At 39.5% G+C, this 24,034-nt stretch overlaps 2 protein-coding genes across 3 annotated transcripts in view; one reads left to right on the top strand and one right to left on the bottom strand.

Annotated features, from left to right (window-relative positions):
- Nucleotides 1–24,034, top strand: part of LOC311081665 (uncharacterized protein) — a gene marked incomplete at its 3' end in the record, with an annotated part of 465,213 nt that overhangs the window by 368,413 nt on the left and 72,766 nt on the right. The gene's annotated exons all lie outside the window — the stretch shown is intronic.
- LOC311087889 (uncharacterized protein) lies at nucleotides 16,851–20,877 on the bottom strand. 2 transcript variants are annotated; one of them, XM_084121384.1, is made up of 3 exons: nucleotides 20,625–20,877; nucleotides 19,196–19,946; nucleotides 16,851–16,949 (listed from the first exon to the last, which is right to left on the bottom strand). In XM_084121384.1, the coding sequence occupies exons 1-2, from the start codon at nucleotides 20,782–20,784 to the stop codon at nucleotides 19,198–19,200; spliced, it is 909 nt and encodes a 302-aa protein (XP_083977510.1). In that variant the 5' UTR covers nucleotides 20,785–20,877; the 3' UTR covers nucleotides 16,851–16,949; nucleotides 19,196–19,197. The 2 variants fall into 2 exon arrangements, with proteins under 2 accessions (XP_083977510.1, XP_083977509.1); XM_084121383.1 differs by lacking the exon at nucleotides 16,851–16,949 and having other exon boundaries at nucleotides 16,994–19,946.

Genomic DNA, 24,034 nt, shown 5'->3' on the forward strand with positions numbered 1-24,034 from the left:
CTTTAGCTACACTCTTCAGACAGTCATCTACGTAGAAGTTGTGCAGAACTGTCTGGACAGCTTCTGGAGATACATCAGCCTTGTGATCTTCAGCAGTTCTTTTTAGTGCATATGAGGCAACACTTGGTGAAGAAGTGGCTCCGAAGAGGTGCACAGTCATTCGGAATTCCTCCACAGGCTCGTTCAACTTGCCGTTGGGCCACCAAAGAAAACGGAGTAGGTCTGCGTCACGCTCCAGCACCTTGACCTGATAAAACATCGACTCGATGTCTGCCATTATAGCTACTGGCTCTTCACGAAATCTTAAAAGCACACCAACTAACGTGTTGGTTAAGTCAGGTCCTTGAAGCAGTTCGCTATTCAGAGACCTATCCTGAAACGAAGCTGTGCAGTCGAAGACCACCCGCAACTTTTGTTTCTTCGGGTGATACACCCCATGATGTGGTATGTAAAACAGCCTGTTGTCGTCACGGTTCAGCTGATGGACTGGAACTTGGACAGCGTAACCTTTTTCAATGATGGTCTCCATGAAGCTCTTGTACTCTTCAAAAAATTCAGGATTCTTCTTGAACTTTCTAAGCAAACTGGCTATGCGCTGTTCTGCCACACAACGGTTATTTGGCATTTGGAGCTTCTCATTTCTTAGTGGCAGTCCAATGCTGTAATGCCCGTTCTCAAAAATTGTGGTTTTCTGCACAGACTGCAAAAACTGTTTGTCTTCACAAGACATCTCCTCTCGGTCATCGTAGTTACGCTCTGGAAAATCAGTGTTATACTGTTGGACCAGCAGCTTCTCAATATCCATCACAGAAATTCTGTTTACTGAAAAGGTAGGCGCTTTATTCATTGCATCATTCAGTTCCTTTCTTACAGGCCCATTCACAACCCAGCCAACGGCAGTCTTCACAGCATAAGGGCCTCCATCCTCAGCATTAATAACATGCCATGGTTCCATTGCTCTTGAACAGTTAGCTCCAATAAGCAGGCCTACATCAGCTTCTATCTCTGGCAAGCGTACTTCATTGAGATAAGGCCACTTCTGGATATCTGACCTTTTAGGTATGTTCTCGACGTGAACAGGTATGTTGCTATGAGTAAACACCTTAGGTAGATCAATGAACTTGGTATCTTCCAGCCCACACACTTCCAGGTCTGATATGACGAAACTGTTCATGAGCTTCTGTTCTCCTGATTTGTCTTGACCCATGGTGCTAAGAAGTATTCGTGTCGGTTTCCCTTTAATGTTTAGTTTCCTTTGCAGGTCTTCTGTGCAGAACGTTGCTGTGCTTCCCGGGTCCAGAAAGGCGTATGTTTCAACACACTTGTCACTCCTTTTTGATTTTATCTTCACCGGTACTATTGACAGCACACATTCTGCTTCTCCGGCCCCTGTGAGGCTACAGGACTCTTGCAAAATAGAAACTTGAGCACAAGATACTTCACTTCCATGACGACCATCTTTCTTTTCAGGTGAGACAGAACCTTCTTCCTTTATTATGTGCAGAATGTCTGGATGCTTTAAAGCACACTCTTTACACTCAATTCTTCTTTTGCAGAATTTGCTAAGATGACCCGGAACTAAGCATCCAAAACACAAGCCCTTCAGTTTTAAGAAATCCACACGTTCCTTATGTGGTTGGTGTTTGATTTTGCTGCATGAGGCAAGGGTATGTGATTGCTGGCAGTACAAACACGGCTTCTCAAAGGCACTCACAGTTTTAATTGAATTTGCTGGCTTAACATGCGTTTCTTGAGGCCCTTTGCTTTCTGTGAAAACATTTGTTGCGAAACTGCTTCCACGGACCTCTCTCTTTCCTTGAGGCTTTTCTTTTTGGTCAATCTTTCCACTTGAGATTGGGCGGCTGTCTGAGATATTTCCAAAGAGGGGATCCATCGCTATTCTAGCTTGGCGGTCTATGTAACTCACCAAATCAGCAAACCTTGCTCTTCTGCCTCTTCGCTCTTTTATGTCATAAGCTTCAGCACGCCAACGTTCTTTCAGTTTATATGGTAACTTAGACACCACTGTACGTAAGTTGGTTGGGTTATCCATCTCCTCTAAAAATTCGATGTCTTCCATAGTATTGCGACATCCAATCAAAAACATTGCATAGGCGCTCAATGCTTTCCCATCATCAGATTTCACTTGAGGCCATTTGAGTGCTTTGTCAATGTACGCACTGGCAATTCGTAATTCATCCCCATAGTGCTTATGAAGTAGTCGCTTCGCCTCGCAGTAGCCTTTGTTTGGCATCATATGAGCACAGCTGCGAACAAGCTCTTGAGGTTCACCGGCCGTAAATTGTTCCAAGAAGTACAATTTGTCTTGATCATTGCTGGTTTTCTGCTCTATTGCATGCTCAAACGCCCTCATGAAAGATTTGTATTGTAGCGCATCACCCTTGAACACAGGAATGTCCTTGGTTGGTAGATGAGATAGCTGCTGTTGTTTTACTAGTAGCTCAGTGATTACATTCTGTTTTTGCATAACCGCTATTATGTCATCACCTCTGTTAGATTGAGCATTGGACACATAATTGGAGACCGGTTGAGATTGATGTATTCGGGAGTGCTGAGTTTGTGGTTGAACATGAACGTTTGTATTAGCTTGCTGTGGAAGCAAAATGCTAGTTCTTTCCTTCACGTGTCCACCTTGTAGCTTTTGTACTGCCGAATAGCTACTTAAACCATCTTCAGATCTTTCATACTCTTTAAGCACCCTTAATTTTGCTTTACTCTCAGCTAACGCAGTTTCCAGCACTAACTCTTCCTTTTCAGCTTTGATTTTAGCTGCTTCAAACTCAAGCTGTTGCATTTTCTTTAGTGCTGCAGCACGTTCGAGCAGGGCTGCATGTTCTGCTTCCTGTCTAGCTCTTGCTGACGATACTCGTGACACAGCTGAGGTGCGACTGATTTGTGATCCACGTGTGCTGGCATGTGTGACATCACTGACCCCCACTTGTGAAACACTGTCATTTGGTTTAACAGTTTCTTGCAGATAATCAACCACATTTTCTTCTTGCAGCACCTTTTCCACTGGCAGTATGGGTTCATACTCAGCTGCAATCCAATTTTTTGTAGTTTTCATAAATCCTCTAATTACTGCCATTTTAGGTTCAAACCAGATCTCCTGATCAGCTGTTTTTTCATCTTCAGTCAAAAGATTTGCAACTTCGTTGTTGAGACGATTAAACTCATTTAGTGATGTTGCAAAGTCATTTTCCATCATGTTTTTCACCCTTTGTAAATTTTGAGCATCACTCATCATTGATTCCAACTCCTTTTTTTTGCTTGTCAGAGTTCCTAATGTTCTTCTTCTCAGTGCAATGCACCTCTGCAATCTCTCTTCTAATGCCTTCTCTGTCAGCTTATGTGACCTTCCCTTTTTCATTGTATCCTCAATACATCTTTGTTCATCTTCCTCAGCCATCTTACAAATAGCAGAGTTAATGCTTTAGTTGTATGCAAACGTTTCAAACACTTTCTTCAAAGGTACTTTTCTAGATAAACCGAGTGCAAAACAACTTCTTAAAGATCGCCATAACTCCACATTGACTGAATCAGAGCTTGCAATAAGCATACGTTTTACAGGGAGAAGTTGATCTACCTTTTTTTTTTTTTTTTTTTTTTTTTCAAAACTCACTCATTATCCTCGTGCGTCCGTATCACGTCCTTTGAAGAAAAAAGTCCTCACTTTGGCGCGCAGCGTTACTTCTTTGTTGACTGACAGGTCGACCAACCGTTAGCTGCCGATTGGTGCATGTCGATCCGTCGCGGGTCTCTTGAGCAAAACTGACCCGGTTCTGTGTCTTGTTTGTAGCGCTAAAGTCCAATCCGCTGCTTCCTCGACAACAAGCTAACCACGTCCTCCTCGTTATCCAGGTAATCCAGCGCCGTTATTAGCGAGTTTTTTGACTATGTAGTGGCAGTGGCACCTATTTGCGTCTAATTCTTCTGTACAACCTTTTGAAGTCAGTCAAATTGTAACCAGTATTTGAAACACGAGCAAACCACGATCTTCTTTTTAAATGTTTACTTCAAAAGCATAAAACAAAAACTGTTACATAGACATGGTACGCACGGTCAAAAAACTGTGTTGCTTCCAACGTCTCTAACTTCAAAACTGAAACAAAATACATCCAATCGCTTGCGTTATGACGTAGTGCGATCTGATTGGAAGCTCAAAATAATTAAATATAATTAGATCTAAACATTACTAAATATGCATTTTAAACCAAAAAATACTTATGAATTTTCATGAAATATTTTCTTATTATTTTTACTAAATTATTATTTCAGATGAACTAATCCCCATGTGGCTCTTACAGCTTGGTTTGTTACCACAGTTATCTGCGTGCTTCCTCAGCGATGAAGTTCCACATTTGCAGCTATCCAACACAAAAATGCATTCAGCAAAGCCTTTCACAATATTGTTTTCTTCAGATAACTCCAAATTTCTCCCACACACTGGACTTGACTTTTGATGACATATTGTCGACAACTTTACAATCTCCACTAGCTATTCTTTTCTTCAACTCCTCAGCATCCATCTCGACGACAAGCAGATCGCGCTATGATGAATTTTTTAAAAGTGAAAGTAGCCTAGGTAACGTTATAGATCCTGGGAGGGCATGGCGTGTGGGCACAAATAAACTGATGTGGATTTTATATTATTTTATCAACTTGAAATACAGGAATATTTTTGTAGATGTGTTCCTAAAAATATACATATATTTTTACGTTTGCATGTGATTGTTTTAAACCCTGTTTCCCCTGTGTCCGACCTGACCCGTATCCAACACAGTTGGATATTTTTTACCCCGTTTGAGCAAAATTTGCGGGTCACCCGCCGGTACCCTAACCCATGCAGGACTCTACAATCGGTACATTCTGTTTTAATTTCACTATAGATACAATTTAATAAACGTTTCAGGGACTGAACTTTAACATTTTAATCCTTGGTAAAAGTTAACTTAGGGCGAGACACAGCAGGCAAAAACATCGATTTTTTATGCAGTGGTCAGTTTTGAGATTTTGGGCTAGTTTACTCTTTCAGTATGTGTTCTTTCAAGCTACTATAAAGAAAACGTTGAAAATATACATTAAGATGTTTATTTTATTACATTTTGTTTACTTGCGGCATTAAGTTTCTCCCGAATTTACCAGGAAGTTAGCATTCAAACGCGACACGCAGAGCTCCGTGAGCCTCCGTCTGTTTACTGAAGTCTGTCATGACCGGTATCGCTGTAAAGCTCTGAGTCTCCTGCACAACGCTATGTAACCCAAATATGGGCATTTCCTTTCTATCAGTAACCAATCGTGAATGTCCAAAGGGGGATTTAAAGTTAACGACGATTTCTCATTTTGAGCTATTTAAATCTTTAACTGCTGTTTTCTCAAAATGAGTTTTTTGCGTTTTTTTGTCATTCTCCAGTACAAACATCTCAGCCTATGTAGCACCTGTGTACACCAAACTTTCCAGTTATACACTTAGCAGTGTTCTGAAGATATTTTAAGAGGGTTTTTTTTAATAAATCATTCCTGGCCTGATTTATGTGACATTTTAATAAAAAAAAATATGGCGAAAATCTATTTTTTATGGCTATGGACAGTATATTTTGATTTCCTAGGTAATGAAAGCATATATCCTGAAATCCCTCTGAGTTTTTATTTTCATCTTGTGTGTAAACAAAATGAAAAAAGAATTTTACACCTGGCTTTATCATATGTTCAGATCTATCTACCGAAAATATATGCAAAATCGTGCATATTTAATGAGATAATGCCTAATTTGCTTAATTAAATATACAAATTTCTAAAACTTGTAATACATTTTTTTATTTACTTGTGTAAGTAATCAGCTGAGGAAGTTTCATGGTGATATCTATTATTTAAAAATTTTACCCTATTCACCTGTAGTGTCTCGCCTTAAAGTCTGCACAAAAAGAAATTCCATCCTATCTATCCTTTTCTAAGTACATGTTACGGACATATTGTGAACAATTCAGGCATATGTTTTGACCGTGTAATTTTTAATCAAAATTCTGTTGGAAAATCAAAAATGTATGGTGGATTTACTTAACTTTTTATGTCAACATGCTCTACACAACTGGGTTATGGCATTTAATTAACATTGTTTATTCCAGTAGACTTAAGTTTTTTACATAAGGCTAATTCAATGCCATTTAGTAGAAACAGGTTAACATTCTTAATTTTGTCCAAAACTATTAAGTTCAATTATCCTAAAATTAATATCAAACAAATAATCCAATTATTTAATTGATTCTTTTATTTAGTGAATGCATTTGTACAACTTTTACAAATGTTATCCAATAAGAAAACCATCTTTACTCCGTAAAGTCTCTTAATGTTAGGCATTTGCTACATCAATGCATGCCTAAAGTAGTTGTTTTTATTAGTATTAAAACCACTTTAATTGTTGTAGGCATGTCCTCACCCCAAGCACATAGTCTATACCTCACCACAATGGTACCTCCAAAAACACTAACATATCAGAAACTCTTTCAAATATAAACATAAAAGAACATTAAACATGAACAAGTCACCAATTTTTAATCTTGATTAAAAAAAAAAACACATAAAATAAAAGTTTTAAAAGTTGTAAAAATGTACACCTCTATCCAGTCCTGTGCCTAGCATGATGGGAAGGGGAAATCCTGTTCCTAGTTTTCTATTTTGCTATTTTAGCAACTCATTTATGTAATCTCAACTCAAATGGATTAAGTAAAATGGTTGAAAAGAATCGTGTTGGATTAACTCCATTTACTTAAGTAAATTGAGCAAGCATCAAATGTTATTTTTGGCCTACTTAACTGAAACATGTTCTTTCAACATGAACATATTGAGTTAAGCCAAACGCAACTGTTTCAAGTCAGTTTAACGACATGCATTGTGTGTGAATGAGAAAGCTAATACAACGGTTGTTGGAGAGGAAAGGATACTGCTAGGCTCTAGTTCTACTTAGTAGCAGTGTACACCCCTGGGTGTCGGTCAGGACACAAAGAATGAGGAGACTGTTGCTTCTTTCCGAAGTGTATTGAATATTAGTCTAAAATAACACAAAAAACGTATTACATTAGTAAAAGTATAAATGTGTACATTTCACAGATGAATCAGTCACTTCTTAATTAAGAATACTAACATATTCAGTATTACCTCTAAATCACAGTTAAATCTCACAATATGCATAGGATGAGCAATTGAGGACAATAAAACTATTGGTCTGGTAACAAAATGGCTTTGGCATTAACATATTAATGAATCCAGATGCATCACCACACAATCTAATTTCCGAAATTAGTATAATCAAAAGGAAATAATACTGGATAATTCTTCTGCAGAATAATTAGTTAACAGATTACAGACATATAACTTAAACTGTCACATTTGACTATATCTAGCATAAATCACGTATTAGTTTTCTGTCAGACGATCGCACATGAATCGGTACATGTCCGGGCATGCACATTTAAATGCACAAAGCTCAATATCCACTGAAAACACGGTTAAAACAGAGAAATCAGAGAAAACTTACTTTATGGTCATGTACTAATACTTAAACACCAAAACGCCAACGAACATCCAAATAACAGACAGGAATAAACTTCTAGGTGAGCAGTTGCCATTCTCTCAGGAATATACTGTATATTGACGCAGCTGACAGCAAACAATAACAACAGTGCCTCCCTCTGGAAACACCGGGTATTGCACTCTAAAATAACTATCAAAATAAAAGTCCCACAATAGAAGTCTTCTTTTCTTCAGGAGCCTTTTATACAACGGTGTTAAATGAACACCCACCCAAAGTTCTTCTACCCAAAAGAACCCTAGTACACCGAAAAGATCAAGGTCCTGTAAGAGCTGCATCCAGTCCCTAGTCTCGCTAGATCAATACCCCCCTTCCCCTGGCAGAGAGACGACGAAGAAAAGCAACGACTAGAAGAGGAGAGGCTCAGGGCTGAGGAGCTCCAGAGGTAGCAGGAAGAGGAGACAGCGGCAGGTGCAGGCAGCTAGGCGGAGGAGAAAAGACAGAGACAGGAGGAGGAGCGCTGCCAGAGAGAGCAAGAGGAAAATTCAGGAGGAGCAGGAAAGATTGCAAAGGAAGAAGCGTATTGAGGAGATTATGAAAAGAACAAGAAACCCAGATGGAGAAAAGAAAGAAGAGGCGCAGATAGAAGTCCCATCCCCCATTTCTGTATCCAAGTCTATCTCACCATCTCCCTTGGAAACTGGAGGTAATACAGTGATTAACAATCCACCAAAGGCAACATCTGAATCTCCAATCATATGCCTTCAGCCACTGGAGGCAAAGAGCAGCGGGGTGGATGATCTCTCTGATGGGGTCCAGTCCATGGATGTCAGGCCTGTATCCAGAGATTCCCCCGTCAGCGAGATCTCAGTGAACAGCATGAGTTCTGTGGCTTTGAGCGACATCCTCGTTCTGACCGGGCAGGTCTCGCATCCCAAAATGTCTGCTGCTCCAGCTTTTGGTGACTGCAACAAGAACCTAATCCAGGATTGCAGTAGCGCTGCTATTAACTCATCACTTTTCCAGAGTCTTAGACCGACCTCAGACAAGCTCAACATCTAATACAAAGTGTTAGGGGTTAACAGTTTAGGACCCAAGGACCAGATGTTTTACTGAAGATAGTTTGCAGTTTCATCAGCAGAAGTCAGCTTCAAGACTCACACAGAGTTCGTAGGCCGCTCCGCTTACAATTACAAAGATCACAGCAGTTATACCATTTCCAAGGTCTAAGCTACGTCATTGCTTACAGGTTGAATAATTCTCATTGGCAAAGAAATAGATAAACATAGTAATTTTCCACACATATAGGCTACAGATAGACTGAAGCATATCTTCATAGATTATGCCGCTGACACTCGGACCCTGAAGTTAGGCACGTCGTGACCTTCCAAGTCACAAATTTGGGTTGCTGGGTGCCAGCATGTCCCGAACAACAACTCAGTCAATCTCCAACAATGCCAGTGGTTCCTTAACCTGTAAGCAAGAAGGCTAACACACACACACCGACACACATCTTTTCCAAGGTTGGATTTGGCCAGGCTCTAACTATAAACAGGAGTCTCGTCTCAAAACATCAAGATAACAAGTTCTTTCTCTCAGGATAGGACATTTTAGTCTAAATGGAAAATATAGGCTTTAACTGAGAAATGGTCCCTTAAACTATAGATTTCAATTACCCCTATGTGTTTTAACATGTTGAAGACCTTTCTCAAACACAAAACATGTCCCCATTTCATTTCTGGAAGATGGGATAAATAGGCAAGCAATGTTACTGCATTCAAATATCAAATTCAGACATTAAAGAATACATGAAAAGAACATTTCAGTAATCACACTGGTAAGCTCTATAACAAAGTAAAATCTCAAGAGAAGTCATTCAACTCATTTGATATTTAGAAGGAAAATACTGATTAATGCCTTGATTTTAATCACTCATTACATATACATTGAAGCAGCAGTGGATTCCAATCCACCCCCTTCAAAAGACACTATTGAAGCACGGGGCTGGACTGAACTGATGTACAGGAGTGGAGCTAAATAAATTGTGCCTCAGCATCTTCATGAGAGCCTGAATATCCTCTTGAACAGGAGAATAAGGACTGAATGTCAAACCATGTGTTAATAGCTAAGAAAACCTGACGGTTGATTCCCCACAAATAAAATAAAGTTTTGCCTGCTCCTCGTAGATATTATATTTCACACCATTTCACCGTAGTATCACCAGACAAAGCAACTGTATTAGCGTGGTCCTAGTGGTCATCTTAGTCCTGTTATACACCTGTAGCATTGATGAGTGATACACCGTGGCAATTGTAGCAGCTCCATTGTGTAATTTGTTTTATTTTGGGTTGCATAAATGACCGGCAAACCGAGCAGTTGTGTGCCGAGTCTGATAATGGTGCTGCATTAAATGGCTGGGGTTTGCAAGCAGTAAATAGTAAATCCATGACTTCTCTGCAATACAAGCTTTGTAGTCTGAAAGTGGATCTGAATAGATGTAAAGTGTGAAATTATTCTATCATAACACTGTTATACTGGCATTAATGTATTATTAGTCAGCTGTTAGAAGTTATGGGGACGTATACAGAAGAAAACAAGTAATAAAACTCGGTGAGTGTTTTAGGGCAATTTTCTCACCTCATGGGATCACAACACTAAGAGATAGTAAATCTTTTCCGTTTTTTTTTTTTTTTTTTTTTTTTTGTGCATTCCCGAGATTAGACCTTCCTTAACATAATGCCGAAAACCCGAAGTCTCTAGGTGGTCTGGTTTAGGAGTAGATAGAAGTGCAAGATTGGTGCGCACAGACAGAACATGAGTTAACAATCGCAATTTTGTCCGTTGGAAAATTGCGCTAAAAATGTGTACTTCTATTTATTGTGTAAAAGCTTAAAAAGGGAATTAAAAGTGCACAATTCCATTTTGAAAAAAATAATAAAAATTAACATGGTTGGTGAGCACAGGAACCATGTTATTTCATTTAATTATATGATAAATTTGTGTTTACATCACTCAAATTGCTTTTATGTTGCTTAGCCAGCTACAGAAACACTGGTAACCAGACAACAGACAAGTGACCAATCCTGCGTGTCAATGTCACTACATAAATTCAACCATCACGGTTCGGCACAGTTAGCCAAGTGTGCTGAGAGTTCAGGGCCAAGAACGGTTTGTAATTGTGCCGTACCGTACCAGGCTCAAGTGGAAACACAACTGGAACCTTTTCCGAAAGTGGAAAAGCAGCTTTTGTTTCTCAGCACATAAAGATGAACTACTTACTGTGATTTCAGACTGTGGTGATGTGGTTTCTCCACTGCATGGATCTTCATGTGTCGCTTCAGGTGACAATTAAAAGAGAAACTCTTCCCACACTGTGCGGCTTCTCTCCAGTGTGGATCCGCTCATGTGTTTTCAGATGTGATGATATTTGATATTTGATATGATATGACGTTCCCAGAACGTTCTATTTAGGTTATAAAAATAAAACCTAAAAATAACCTGCAGGGAACGTTCTGGGAAGGTTCTCTTTAGGTTATAAAATAACAACCTGCCGGGACGTTCCCAGAACGTTCTCTTAAGGTTATAAAAATTAAACCTAAAAATAACCTGCAGGGAACGTTCTGGGAAGGTTTTCTATAGGTCATAAAAAGAAAACCTAAAGATAACGTTCCTAGAACGTTCTTATTTGGTTCTCAAAAAATAACCAAATGGGAACCATATGGGAACGTTAGGGGAACGTGCTGTGTTTACTGGGTATTCCCATGCATATAGATTTGAAATTTCCCACATAGATTACTCATACAGGCCAGGGTCATTAAAGTGTTAAAATAGACATCAATTTCATTAAGTAAATGTAATCTGCCAAATATAAATGTCGACAAAGAAATTAAGGTAAACATGAAAATGGCAACAGCAACACTTGAGATCAATTCCCCTCACAGATCTCAAACTTTAACTTGACTTTTAGTAAGTTCTCACTCAAAACATCGAGACAATCACACAAACGAACACAAAATCGCTCAGGTCTGAATGAACTCTACATATTCTCCTCATGCTCGCTGCTGCTGCACTAAATGTTTATTTCAGTAGGAAGACGCCAGAAAAAAACGCACAAGTATCGCTGTGATCGATGAAAACAATACTGAGATGATCCTGTCGCTTAATCAAACAGTGTGTTTGAAAGTTGAGTATATGAGAAATACCGTGAACAGCTCTCCTCACCTCAGAAGACTCGACGCTCAATGAGGGAAGAGATGGCGCGAGCACGCGGTGACGTCATAGGCACGTTCCATAGAACCAAAGCTGAAGGAGCTTTTATTAGATCTAGGCAGCGTTGGAGCACGGTGAACAAAATTCATCTTATTTTTATATACTTTTTAAACTTGAGAGACATAATTGCAGTCATAAGACAATTCATAGATTACAGATTAATGGACTTATATCTGATAGTCCAAAAGAAATTTCACAATTTTGTGCTGATTTCTATAAAAAGTTGAAAATTCCTCTTTTGATTACAGCTACAGGTTTATTCAATTCATCACCTAGTTTTTGTAAAATAATAACCAAAATATTATTTGATAGAACAAACTGTTCTATCAAACTGTAGACGGGCTCATCTACCAGATTATATTTACTACACTGAAAAAAGTGAAACTACTGTGTCGTTTATTTAAAGTGCATTTTTATAATGGACTAAGTGAAAATCATGGTTTCTGGTTTAAACCCGTTTCGTTCAGTTTTCCTTACAGCAAATAACAAACAGCCTAGACAAAATTAAAAGCAACAATTTGACTTAAATAGTATTTTTACTTCAAACCAGAGTTTTTCATGTCACATGACCACATGCCATCACATCAACTAACTCCTTGCTCGCGTCAGCCAGCGTTTTTCCATCCGCCATTTCTCGCTTCGAATGTGAAGACGTCAAGACGGTCTGTGGCCCAGGAAATCACTTTTAGACACGGTAAGCATTCGAAATTGTGTAATTTTTAACATGAATATTATGTTTAGTGGCAGGATGGACAACTAGGCTATTACTTTACAGACAACTGTGTTTGTGCGGGTGTTAGCTAAAGCTATAGCCAAACCAGACTATCACAATATGAATGTTGCCTCTGTTTGACAAATGCAAAGTTAATTTTGTTGTTATTATTTCACTGTGATGTAAGGTAAATTTAATGAGTGTATTGTGATATGGCTCGTTTGTCTCTAACAAAGTTAGTCAAAGTGCTTGGATAAATTAAAGCTCCCTTCTCACATGCACCGCAACCGGCAACTAATCTAACGTTAGACATTGACCGCAGGAGCTGTAATGTTAACGTTGTATGAGAAGGCCAATATCCGCTAATGTTCGCTTGAGCCCATGTGTGAATAGAGCCAGTTATTGTTCTGCACAACTCCAGAAAATAATTATTCTATTAGTTATTCTAAATTTAAATGAACTTTAGATTTAGAATAAAAACTCCCACCCGGGCGCGCCAAGCTAGTTGATTTCTTCAACGATGCATCTTACTACGGTAGATAAGCAGTGAGTTTACGCCGTTTTATGGGAAACACATCCCAGATTAGCAAAAAAGGGTGGGATTGATAGTAGGTGATTGACAGTTTTGCATTAATGAAATGTATTGAATTCGAAAGTGAGTTCTAATTGAAGAGGAAGAATTCATATTGCATTGTTTCACCCGTCAGCATAATGCAGTATAGTACAATATCACTAAGGACTAATTAATAATTACAGTCTGTAGTGATTGTTATGGATAGTGCAAACTGCCCCAACAAAAAAACTAAAATGTGAAATCTTACCTTTTCCTTTGTGCTTTACAGGTTTGATTTTTTTCATTGTTATCTTTTTAATTTGAGGATGCCTTGTCAGGAAATCTGCCATAGCAAAGGCTATTATGGAATTTCTGTTCTGAGGCTCACACAACTATCACTCCATGTAATCATCTCAGTGATGATCATGTACAACGCGTTCTAATATTTTCATTAGTGCACTTGCAACATCATTTCCTCCCCTACCTGACATTGCCTCTGTCCACAAAGCACAGTAGCCTTTTTTAGTCTGCAAACAGTGAGCAGTAAGATTATACAAGTTAAGTTTCCGCTTGTAGAAAAAAAGAGTTAATTTCGGCACGTGGACATGAAATAACATTTTGTAGGTCAAAACAGTTTGAGTATCTTTATCCTCTCTGTCTTTTTGGCGCTCTTGGCGCATTGCCGTCTTGTCAGCTATATGTAGGGCTGGGTATCGTTCAAAAAATTTAGATACCGATACCGATACCTTGATTTCGATACCGGTTCCTGAACGATACTTTTTTCGATACCAATTTTATGAAATCCATTTTAACAAGATTACATAACACATTACCTCAGAAAAACGTATTCTTTTTTCAGTTTGACTCATGCTCCTTAGTCAGTGCACAAATGAACAAAAAAGCACAAAGGAACAAAATATTCCTTATACATATACATAAGGTACAAAATATTTTTTTATAAAGAGCTCATGCTCACCAAAGCTGAATTTGTTTGATCAAAAATACAGTAAAACTTGTAATATTGTGGTATAGTATTACAATTTAAAATCTTATTTGAATATATTTCAAAATGTCATTTATTCATGTGTTGTCAAAGCTGAATTTTCAAAATCATTACTTCAGTGTCACATGATCCTTCAGAAATATGAAAACAGTTTTTGGAAACTATGATACATTTTTTTTATGATTCTTTGATGAATAAATTCAAAAGAACAGCATTTATTTGAAACAGGAATCTTTTGTAACATTACACATGTTTTAAGGTCATTTTTGATCACTTTAATGCATCCTTACTGAAAAAAAATTCTGACCAACACATTTTTGAACGGCAGTATACATTCAGTAGGTCATTATTGCAATATAAACACTGGCAGAGTGATCAACAAGGTATCTCTTCATTTACCAGTCAAAGACGGAGCAACTTTCTGCTCTTATGTTTACTGTCAAGGGCTTCATCATATCTGTCGCGGTACCGTCTTTGCAGCAATTATTTTACCGCAAATACTGCATCGCGCGCTGTTGGCATCGAGCCTGGAGAAATGTAGCCACACTTTTGATCGACTTTTCCACATCTTTAGGGTATTGTGAGTGTGTGTGCTCGCGTCTCATTGAGTATGTGCGCAAGTTTTGTGTGTGTGCTCGCGTCTCATAAGAGAATGTGCGTGGACAGTTTGTGTGCGTGCGCGCGTCTCATACGAGTATGTGCGCAGAGAGTTCCGCGCGTCTCGTGTGTGTAGAGTTTGCGTGTATGTGCGTGAGCGACTTTAAGCCCAATTTATACTTCTGCGTCGAACTTACGCCGTAGCTACTGTGTGTTACGCCGTAGGCTGTGTGTAGTGCGCGTACCCTTCGGCGTACCCTGGCGTGCACCTCTCCAAAAATGTAACAACGCGTCAACTCTACGCGGACGCAAGCACTGTGATTGGTCTACTAGGACCGCTCCCTCGGGTTTCACATGCTCCCTTTGCGCGCGTGAACGCGGACAATGACGCAGAAGTATAAATGAAAACCAACGCGTTGCCTACAGCGTAGAGGCTCCGGCGTAGGTCCGACGCAGAAGTATAAATTGGCCTTTAGGCGTGTCGTTGTGAATTTCATATGTATTTGTTTGAGCACTGACGTTGACGAGTTAACCCCTTAGGTATCGAAATCTGGTACCGAAAAACGATACTCGATACTCGAGTACTTTTCGATACTCGATAGTATCAAGGCAATTCGGTCGGTACCTAAAAAGTATCGAACTCGGTACCCAGCCCTAGCTATATGCTTTGTTTGATGGTATTCATCACTTTGGCCTACCATGTTTTGCTTTACGGCAGTCTCATATGCTTCACACTGATCACACCGGTTCCTTTTTAAGGAATAGCACTTGAAGTTGGGAGCACTTCAACTCTGCGCAGTAAAAAGTCACGCTTGAAAAATCCTCTCCCTCTCACTTCTGTCATTAGAACCAACGTGACTTGAGTCGAAGTGCTTCCAACTTCAAGTGCTAATCCGCCATACATTATAGTTATCCTTTTTACCCGCTCAGAAAAGCGCCACGTTTTATTTTGTGTCACCATACTTGGTCGTGTAACTGTATTTAAATAGGGAAAACGTGGAGGTGTTTGGTCGCTTCTAACTCCATCTCTGTTTGGTCCCTAATGAATGAACTGGGCTAAGCTAAGTGCTATCAAAGTGTCGCCGCACGCCAGAGCGATTGAGTGCACACACTGAGACGAGAGAGGTATGTATCAACTCGTCTTAGTTAAGGGCATAACATAGTTTGATATGAAAAAAGTTCATAGAACTTAAAGAACTTTAAAGGGTTAGTTCACCCAAAAATAAAAATTCTGTCAGTAATTACTCACCCTCATGTTGTTCCAACCATGTAAGTCTTTCGTTCATCTTCGGATCACAAATTAAGATATTTTTGATGAAATCTGAGTGCTTTCTGACTCCTCCATAGGCTTTCAGAGGGACCCAAACTCGCCGGCCCAGAATAGTTAGAAACACATCAGTAAAATAGTCCAAGTGACTACAGTGGCTCTACATTAAGTTTATCATGTGAAAACAATACTTTTTGTGCGGAAAAACAACAAAAATAACGACTTTATCCAACTATTAGTGTTCTTCAATGTGGGCCTCTGACGAGAGTTCACGGGAGCGCCAGGACGCATGCGCGAGAACTGAGATTACGGCGTTCTTCTTCTACTACTGCTTGTTACTGGCTGCTCACTCCTTGGGAGTATTACCGCCATCTACTGTACAAGATGACGTCCCGACATCATCGAGACCTAAATCACAATAAGTGTCGAATTCAATAGCTTACATACTATTTTTTACAGTCTATGCTTACATACAGCGTGCTTACAAACAGACCGTTTTGCGCTTCCGGCAATGTCGGGACGTCATCTTGTACTGTAGATGGCGGTAATACTCCCAAAGAGTGGGAGTGGGTCCCTCTGAAAGCCTATGGAGGAGTGAGAAAGCACTCAGATTTCATCAAAAATATCTTAATTTGTGATCCGAAGATGAACGAAAGACTTACATGGTTGGAACAACATGAGGGTGAGTAATTACTTACAGAATTTTCATTTTTGGGTGAACTAACCCTTTAAGTTCATAGTAATTGTTCTGACTACATGAAGCCTCATTGTGTGAATAAAACATCAAACTGACTACAACAAACTATGAAATGAATATATGATACTGGATATCAAGGGTGAAACTGTTAATAATGTAGACAGACAGCAATCTCATTCAACGTCAGTCGTGTGTGCGGTAAAATATAATTTACTAAAGCTCTATTGAGAAAATTTAAACATGGAAAACTCAAAAAGCAATCATATCAGGACACTTCATGACTTCATGACTTCAAGCAGAATCTGCAGAAAATAAGAAAATGGACAATAACAATGAGATGTTGATAAAATGAGTAAAGAGTTTAATCAATAATTATATGAAGCAAATACAAACATTAATTAAAAGTGAAAGCATATAAGACATATCTCTCTCTTTACTGACTTATAAGAGCCAAAGCATCTCAAGAGAGGAAGAGAAGAAAAGTGTCCAGTTTCAAAGATACATGAAAGTATATCTTGTGTTTGCATTGAAGAGTAGAAGTGGAAGAGAAACAAGATGTTCTGATGAAAAACAATAAACAACCGGTTAACTAATATCAGATTCACGTCTCTCTTAAAAGTGTTATGGCCTTCTTCTCCAGTGTGAAGTTTCTGGTTTCACTCTTTCAGTTCCTCTTCTGTAGTAAAGGACTTCAGCACTGAAACACACACCGCCATGTCTTTTCTGCTGTAATATTATGAATGAATCTTCTCCTTTGTGTGAATCTTCTAGCCTGACCACGTCAGACTTCCTACTTCCGCTCAATTTCATTTCGCTTCTGTATTCAGTCTGAGATAGCAGCGTATCTTTCAGTTTTCCACCGGCCTGAAAACAGCCGGGCCAATCAACGAACAGAGGGCGGGCTGAGAGCCGTGACGTAGATGCTGATTGTACCATGGATGCGTAGATTTTTACTTCACATAATCTGCAAAAGTCGCGCACAGCCATGTTCACTCCGGTATTTCGCTCGATGGTTTTGTTTTCGCATCATACATGTGTTTACAGTGGAAGTTAGATGCTGCTGAGCATGCACATAACACACGCCATAACCAAACGTTATGTGATTGGCTTACGGGTAACCAATGATTTTAAACTTCAGACAAGCGCCCCCCGCGAGAGAGAAAACACTTCTCTATTATGCTATTCCAGACTCTGTCTACGAAGCAAAGTGAAGTAGCAGAGTCTGGTATTACCAGGCTATGAATCTTCAGGTGTTTCTTCAGGACTGAAAATCAATGAAACTGTTTACCGCACTTATCACAGTTAAATGGTCTTTCTTCAGAATGAGAAGCTGATGTGATTTCAGAGCGAAAGCCTGAGCCGCTTCTTCCCAGTGTGAACTCTCATGTGAATCTTCAGACTTGATTTACATGTGAAGCGTTTTTTACACTGAGAGCAGGAGACCGATTTTATTGCCTTCTGTTTTTCATTTCTTGTTTACGTCCATCAGATTTAAAAGAAAAATTGAATCAAATGAGTTTTAATGGACTATTTTATACAAACAACTTGCTAATCATGTCTTACTCATGTAGTTAAAGTAGTGATGGAGCCAGTCATGGCATATTTTGGCCAATATACAAATCAAATTGGGTTGTATTTAACCCAGTGTTTTTCAAAGGGTAGTTCAAACTGTCCATGAAATGTATTTAAAGTAATTCCAATATTTAATGCTGGTTTCACTAGTGCCACCAAATGCTCTTAAATGTGTATCTGCAACAGCTCAAAGTTTATATCTGGTCAGAACTTGTCTTTGAGGACAAATAAAATAGTAGAAATATTTTCTGATGAAAAGAGCATTGCATCATTAGCGGTTGAATATTCCAGCCCAGCATGAATGTTTCTCTTTCTATTCAAAATCAGCTTGAACAAAACATTTGTGTTTAGTGTGAAAAGGCCTTCAGACTTCCCAGTTCACCTGCTTTTTAGGCTTTTCCTGGGTCAAATTCATCTAAAATGACAAAATCAATTAATTTAATGTATTTTTATATTGTTCTTCAGTATCATGATGTTTCATGATCAATACAAACTTTAATTAACTAGGGCTGCAAGAACTAATAGATTAAATCGATCATGAAAATAATCCACAACCAAGCTAATTAAAGATTAATTGTGTATGCTCAATCATGTCAATTTACAGCAGTGAAAAACATTCCTATGGACAAAACACTTCTGAACAATAACATGGTTGGTGAGCACAGGAACCATGTGGTTTCTTTTAATGTTATTATAATTTTGTGTTTACGTCGCTCAAATTGCTTTTATGTCGCTTAGCCAGCAACAGAGAAACTGGTAACCAGGCAACAGACAAGTGACCAATCCTGAGTTGCGATGTCACGACACACATTCAACCATCACGGTTCGGCACGGTTAGACAAGTGTGCTGAGAGTTCAGGGCCAAGAACGGTTTGTAATTGTGCCATACCAGGCTCAAGTGGAAACACAACTGGAACCTTTTCTGAAGGTGGAAAAGCAGCTTTTGTTGCTCAGCACATAAAGATGAACTACTTACTGTTATCTCAGACTGCGGTGATGTGGTTTCTCCACTGTATGGATCTTCATGTGTATCTTCAGGTGACTTTTAAAAGAAAAACTCTTTCCATACTGATCACACGTGTGCAGCTTCTCTCTGCTATGGATCCTCTCATGTGATTTCAGATGTTGTGAGCGTCTGAATCTCTTGTCACAGTGTGAACACTTGTAAGGTTTTTCTCCAGTGTGGATCATCTGGTGCCGTTTTAAATCACTCCCTGTAGCAAAAGTCTTCTCACACTCAAAGCACATGTACTCTCTCACACCAGCATGAATTCTTTGATGTACTCGTAAACTATACAACACTGAAAAACTCTTTTCACACACAGAGCATGAGTGTGGCTTCTCCTTCGTATGAACTGTCAGGTGTTTCTTCAGGTGTGATGCACTAAGAAATGTTTTGCCGCACTGATCACATGTGAACGGCTTCTCTCCGGTGTGAATCCTCATGTGAGCATTAAGGTGTGCTAATTGACTGAAACTATTCCCACATTGACTGCATGTGAACGGTTTCTCTCCAGTGTGAACTCTCATGTGATGCTCAAGACTTTGTTTGCGTGTGAAACTCTTTCCACACTGAGTGCAGGTTGTAGATTTCTTGTCTTTTCTTTTCTGTATAAATGTCATTTTAGTCTTTGAGTGACTCACAGGTTTTTCTCCAGGTTTGACATGATGTTTCTCCTCCTCCACTTCACTCAGTTCTTCACTCTCCTCCTTCACTTCCATCAGGTCTGAAATGAAAAAAATAAATAATAATTTTCAAATTTTCAAAATAATCAAAATAATTCAAAGAGAGAAATATGGAGTGAATGGAGAAAAAATAATCCCAGATGTAACAGACAACTGCTATAAAATATTACAATAATGTGTCTTTTTATAAATTAATTAAACATCCCTGAAACTTTCTATGAATGAGGTACACTTATCTTCCAGTTATTATTTTTTAAACATTATAGGCACAAATCCCATGTTTTCACGCATGTGAAAGTGGGACACAAGAAACACAAGATCAAGTGAATTTCACTGCGAGAAAGAACACAAATGTTTGCAGTAAAGCGGGGTAGATTGTAATTTTTTACATTTTGGAATGATTATTATTTTTTGTATGTTTGTAAAAAAATAAGCACAAAATTCAGGTCAAAATTCTGGTAACACTGTTACAAATTATAAACCATATATAAAATAAATGTAAAATAAAACAGTTAAAATATTTAAATTTAGTTTGACCTGATGTTGACAATCTATATAAAACCTCCCTTTACTGACCATTTGTTTAAAAAAAGAAAGAAAAAAAAAACTTTTGTAGCCATTTCACAGTTGAACTGTTTATCTAAATGTAATGAAGTTCTTGAATGTTTCTAACATGAATGTTCTTCAGCATCATGAATGAATGAAGAATAAACACCAACCTCTTTGTTCTTCAGGATCTTCAGTGTGTTTCATTCTGCAGGGTTCTGGATCACTCATGTTCTCAGTCTCCTCTTTAATAAACTCAGTCTTTGCAGATTTCAGCTCTTCCTGATGCATTGTGCTCATCTTCACTTGTAGCTGATGGGAATATTCCAGCATCTATCGGAGAATTACAGTGGGAGGAGCTTCCATAATGATGTGATTGTTGTGGGAGGAGCTTCACTGATGATGAATTGTAGTGTGAGGAGTTGATCTGCCAAAATGAAAAATATAAAAGTTACTGAGCTTGTTTTTATGCTCATGGACAAACAGAATAAAATAATGTATTTTTTTCCAAATATAAATAATGGTAAGAAAAACAGTTGAAAGCATGTAAAAATAAATAAACATAGGCTACTTAGAGTAACCAACCAACAAATACGCTGAAATAAGTTTTAAGTGTACATTTACAGGAGACCTGAAGACATCAGCATAATAAATGAGGTGAAAACAGGAACTATTGTCATGAAACAAAGAGTGTTTTCAGCAGATCTGTTAATATTGATGAGTCTCAGACTATCGACACTCATTCAACAAGCCATTCAGGATCATCATCAGATCATCTCACTTTATTCTGAGTGTTTGCTGTTAGAAACAGAGTCAGGATATATGATAAAAGCCTATAAAACAGCTCTATTAGAAGACAATACTGTTATTTCTCACAATTTTTTTGTGGAAAATAACTTTGGTCCCCATGAGGAAAACAGTTTAATCAGCAATCCCCTTACACTAAACCTTCCCATCACACAATTTTTTGTTGCATTTTTACATTTTCAAAAAACATAATTTCGTGTGATTTATAAACTGTTTGTTCAGTATAAAAAACATTATGTATATGGAAAGCCCTCATAAAACATGAAAACACAAAGTGTGTGTACAAAAATATTGTCAAGGAGTCACTCAATACACCTCAGCCAACGTCAACTCAGCACACCTGGTACCGATCACAATCACCCAAATTCTGATTTTACAGCACCTGCACCTCATCACTTCACATATCATGCTGACTCTGGATATAAACCCCAGTCTTCTCACAGTTCACTGTCCGGTCTCGTCTTTAGACGTCTGTGACTTCCCAGCGCTGTTCCATTCCAGTCTGATTCCAAAACGACCTTGATATCCCGCAAGTATTCTCCAGTTCAAGACTTTCAGTATCTCTCTGTGTATTCTCAGGCAGCATCTGTGATCGGTGATTACCCTGGAACCCGAGATCAAGACCATACCTGTTGTCTCCGCTAGCTAAGCTTCACGTATTCCAGCCTTGTGTCCAGAGTGACTATTTCTGTTTCATGCATTCCAGAGACTCTAAGTTCAACGTTATATTCCCTGAGTTTGACCTCTCATGCTTCCTTGCTATCGGGAGTTGCATACAGTGTATAAATAAACCTTTGTTACCGTTATCTCTGTGTCCTCGTTCATACAGTGTTGTGACAGAAGACCGGACCACACACCTTGCAAGCTCCCTCGGATTCTGAGATCTCCGCGTCATCCTCCGATGCCTCTCGGAGTGCCGCTGTTCACGCAGCCGTCACCCAGCAACCGACACTTCAAGAAACTCTTATGGAATTTCGTCATGCTCTTCAAAACTACCGACCTGCCTCAGTAAGTCCCATGGCCAAACCTGCTAATTATTCGGGCGACGGAGAGTGCAAAGGATTTCTTCTACAGTGCAAATTATACATGGAGGTAAACGCTGTTCAGTTCATTTCCGAAAAATCCAAAATTGCTTTCATAATTTCCCTGCTCACAGGTCAAGGCTCAAGGCGAACTGGGCTCAAGCTCTCTGGGATTCCAACGCACCAGCATTACAGTCTTTCAACGGGTTCCTTGATCATTTTAATACTGTATTTTCTCAATCATCCAATGCCATATCGGTTCATGATCAGTTATTTCGCCTACGACAAGGCAATTCTTCTGTTTCAGATTACGCTCTGAAGTTTTGGACGATCGCTGCAAGCAGCAGATGGAATGAAATCGCTTTGATGACAGCTTATCGTCAAGGGCTCAACCCAGACATCTGTTTACAACTGGCCATTTATGACGACGCTATCGGGATTGAAAAACTCATCCAACGCTCAATACTCATAGCCCAACACCGCACTGCTTGCTTCCAAAATTCCTCTGCACGATCTCCTCGCCTCTCCGCGCCCGTAAGCCCTCCAGTACCAGAGCCTATGGAAGTCGACTCAGGACGACTGACTACAGCTGAACGTAATCGGCGTCGTACCAATAACCTGTGTTTCTACTGTGGAGCTTCTGAACACTACCGGGCTGAATGTCCCGTTCGTCCCAGTCGTTCGGCGGTGAGTACAGTTGAACTACCATTTCCAGTATCTAACCTGAAGCAAACACCAGTATTACTCGCCTATCGAAAACATTCGATTCCAGCGAAAGCTCTAATTGACTCCGGTGCCGCCTGACATCTGCTGGATATCTGGGGAGGTACGCCATTGGAGTGATTACTGCAAACTGCATTGTCTACGTCCCGTCAAGAAGAACTCAACTACTCCGTCTCTATCCACTTTTCCTGCCATCCTGGGTTCAACCTCCATCGAGAGTCCGGCCACAGATGCACCTCCCAAGATTCTGCCAGAATACCGGGTGTTCCAGGACGTGTTTAGCAAGCAACTCGCCACCACTCTTCCACCACACCGGCCATGGGACTGCGCAATTGACCTGCTGCCTGGGGCCACTCTACCGCATGGGAAAGTTTACCCATTGTCCATCCCGGAGCAGAAGGCCATGGAGGAGTACGTGGAGGAAGCTTTACGCCAAGGATACATTCGACCATCTACGTCCCCTGCCGCTTCGAGTTTCTTCTTCGTCGGGAAAAAAGATGGAGGACTCCGTCCATGTATTGATTATCGCATCCTTAATGCTGCTACAGTCAAGTACAGATATCCGTTACCACTGGTGCCTTCTGCTCTTGAACAGCTCCGTTCGGCGAAAATCTTCACCAAACTCGACTTGAGAAGTGCTTTCAACCTGGTTCGTATCCGTGAAGGAGACGAGTGGAAGACGGCCTTTATCACTCCTGCGGGGCACTACGAATATCGGGTTATGCCTTTCGGCCTTTCCAACAGTCCAGCGATCTTCCAGGGCTTCATGAATGAGATCTTCCGAGATATGCTCCACCGGTTTGTGATCATCTACATTGATGACATCCTGATCTACTCCTCCAACCACGATGAACACATCCTACAGGTGAAAAGTTCTAAAACGCCTCCGTGAGTACCAGCTATACCTGAAGTTGGAGAAATGCGAATTCCATCAAGAATCCATGCACTTCCTTGGGTATGTAATCCGTCCGGATGGCATCTCAATGGATCAAAGTAAAGTGGAAGCTGTGATCAATTGGCCTAAGCCTCAA

This window comes from Abramis brama (assembly GCF_963993115.1).
Source record: "Abramis brama genome assembly, chromosome: 1".
In the NCBI taxonomy this organism is placed as follows: Eukaryota; Metazoa; Chordata; class Actinopteri; order Cypriniformes; family Leuciscidae; genus Abramis; species Abramis brama.

Excerpts from the sequence above, each read along its gene's own strand:
- LOC311087889 (XM_084121384.1), bottom strand. The coding sequence starts at position 20,784 with ATGCTGGAATATTCCCATCAGCTACAAGTGAAGATGAGCACAATGCAT. Across the intron at positions 19,947-20,624 it reads AGATCCTGAAGAACAAAGAG|ACCTGATGGAAGTGAAGGAG; the intron begins GTTGGTGTTTAT and ends TTTTCATTTCAG.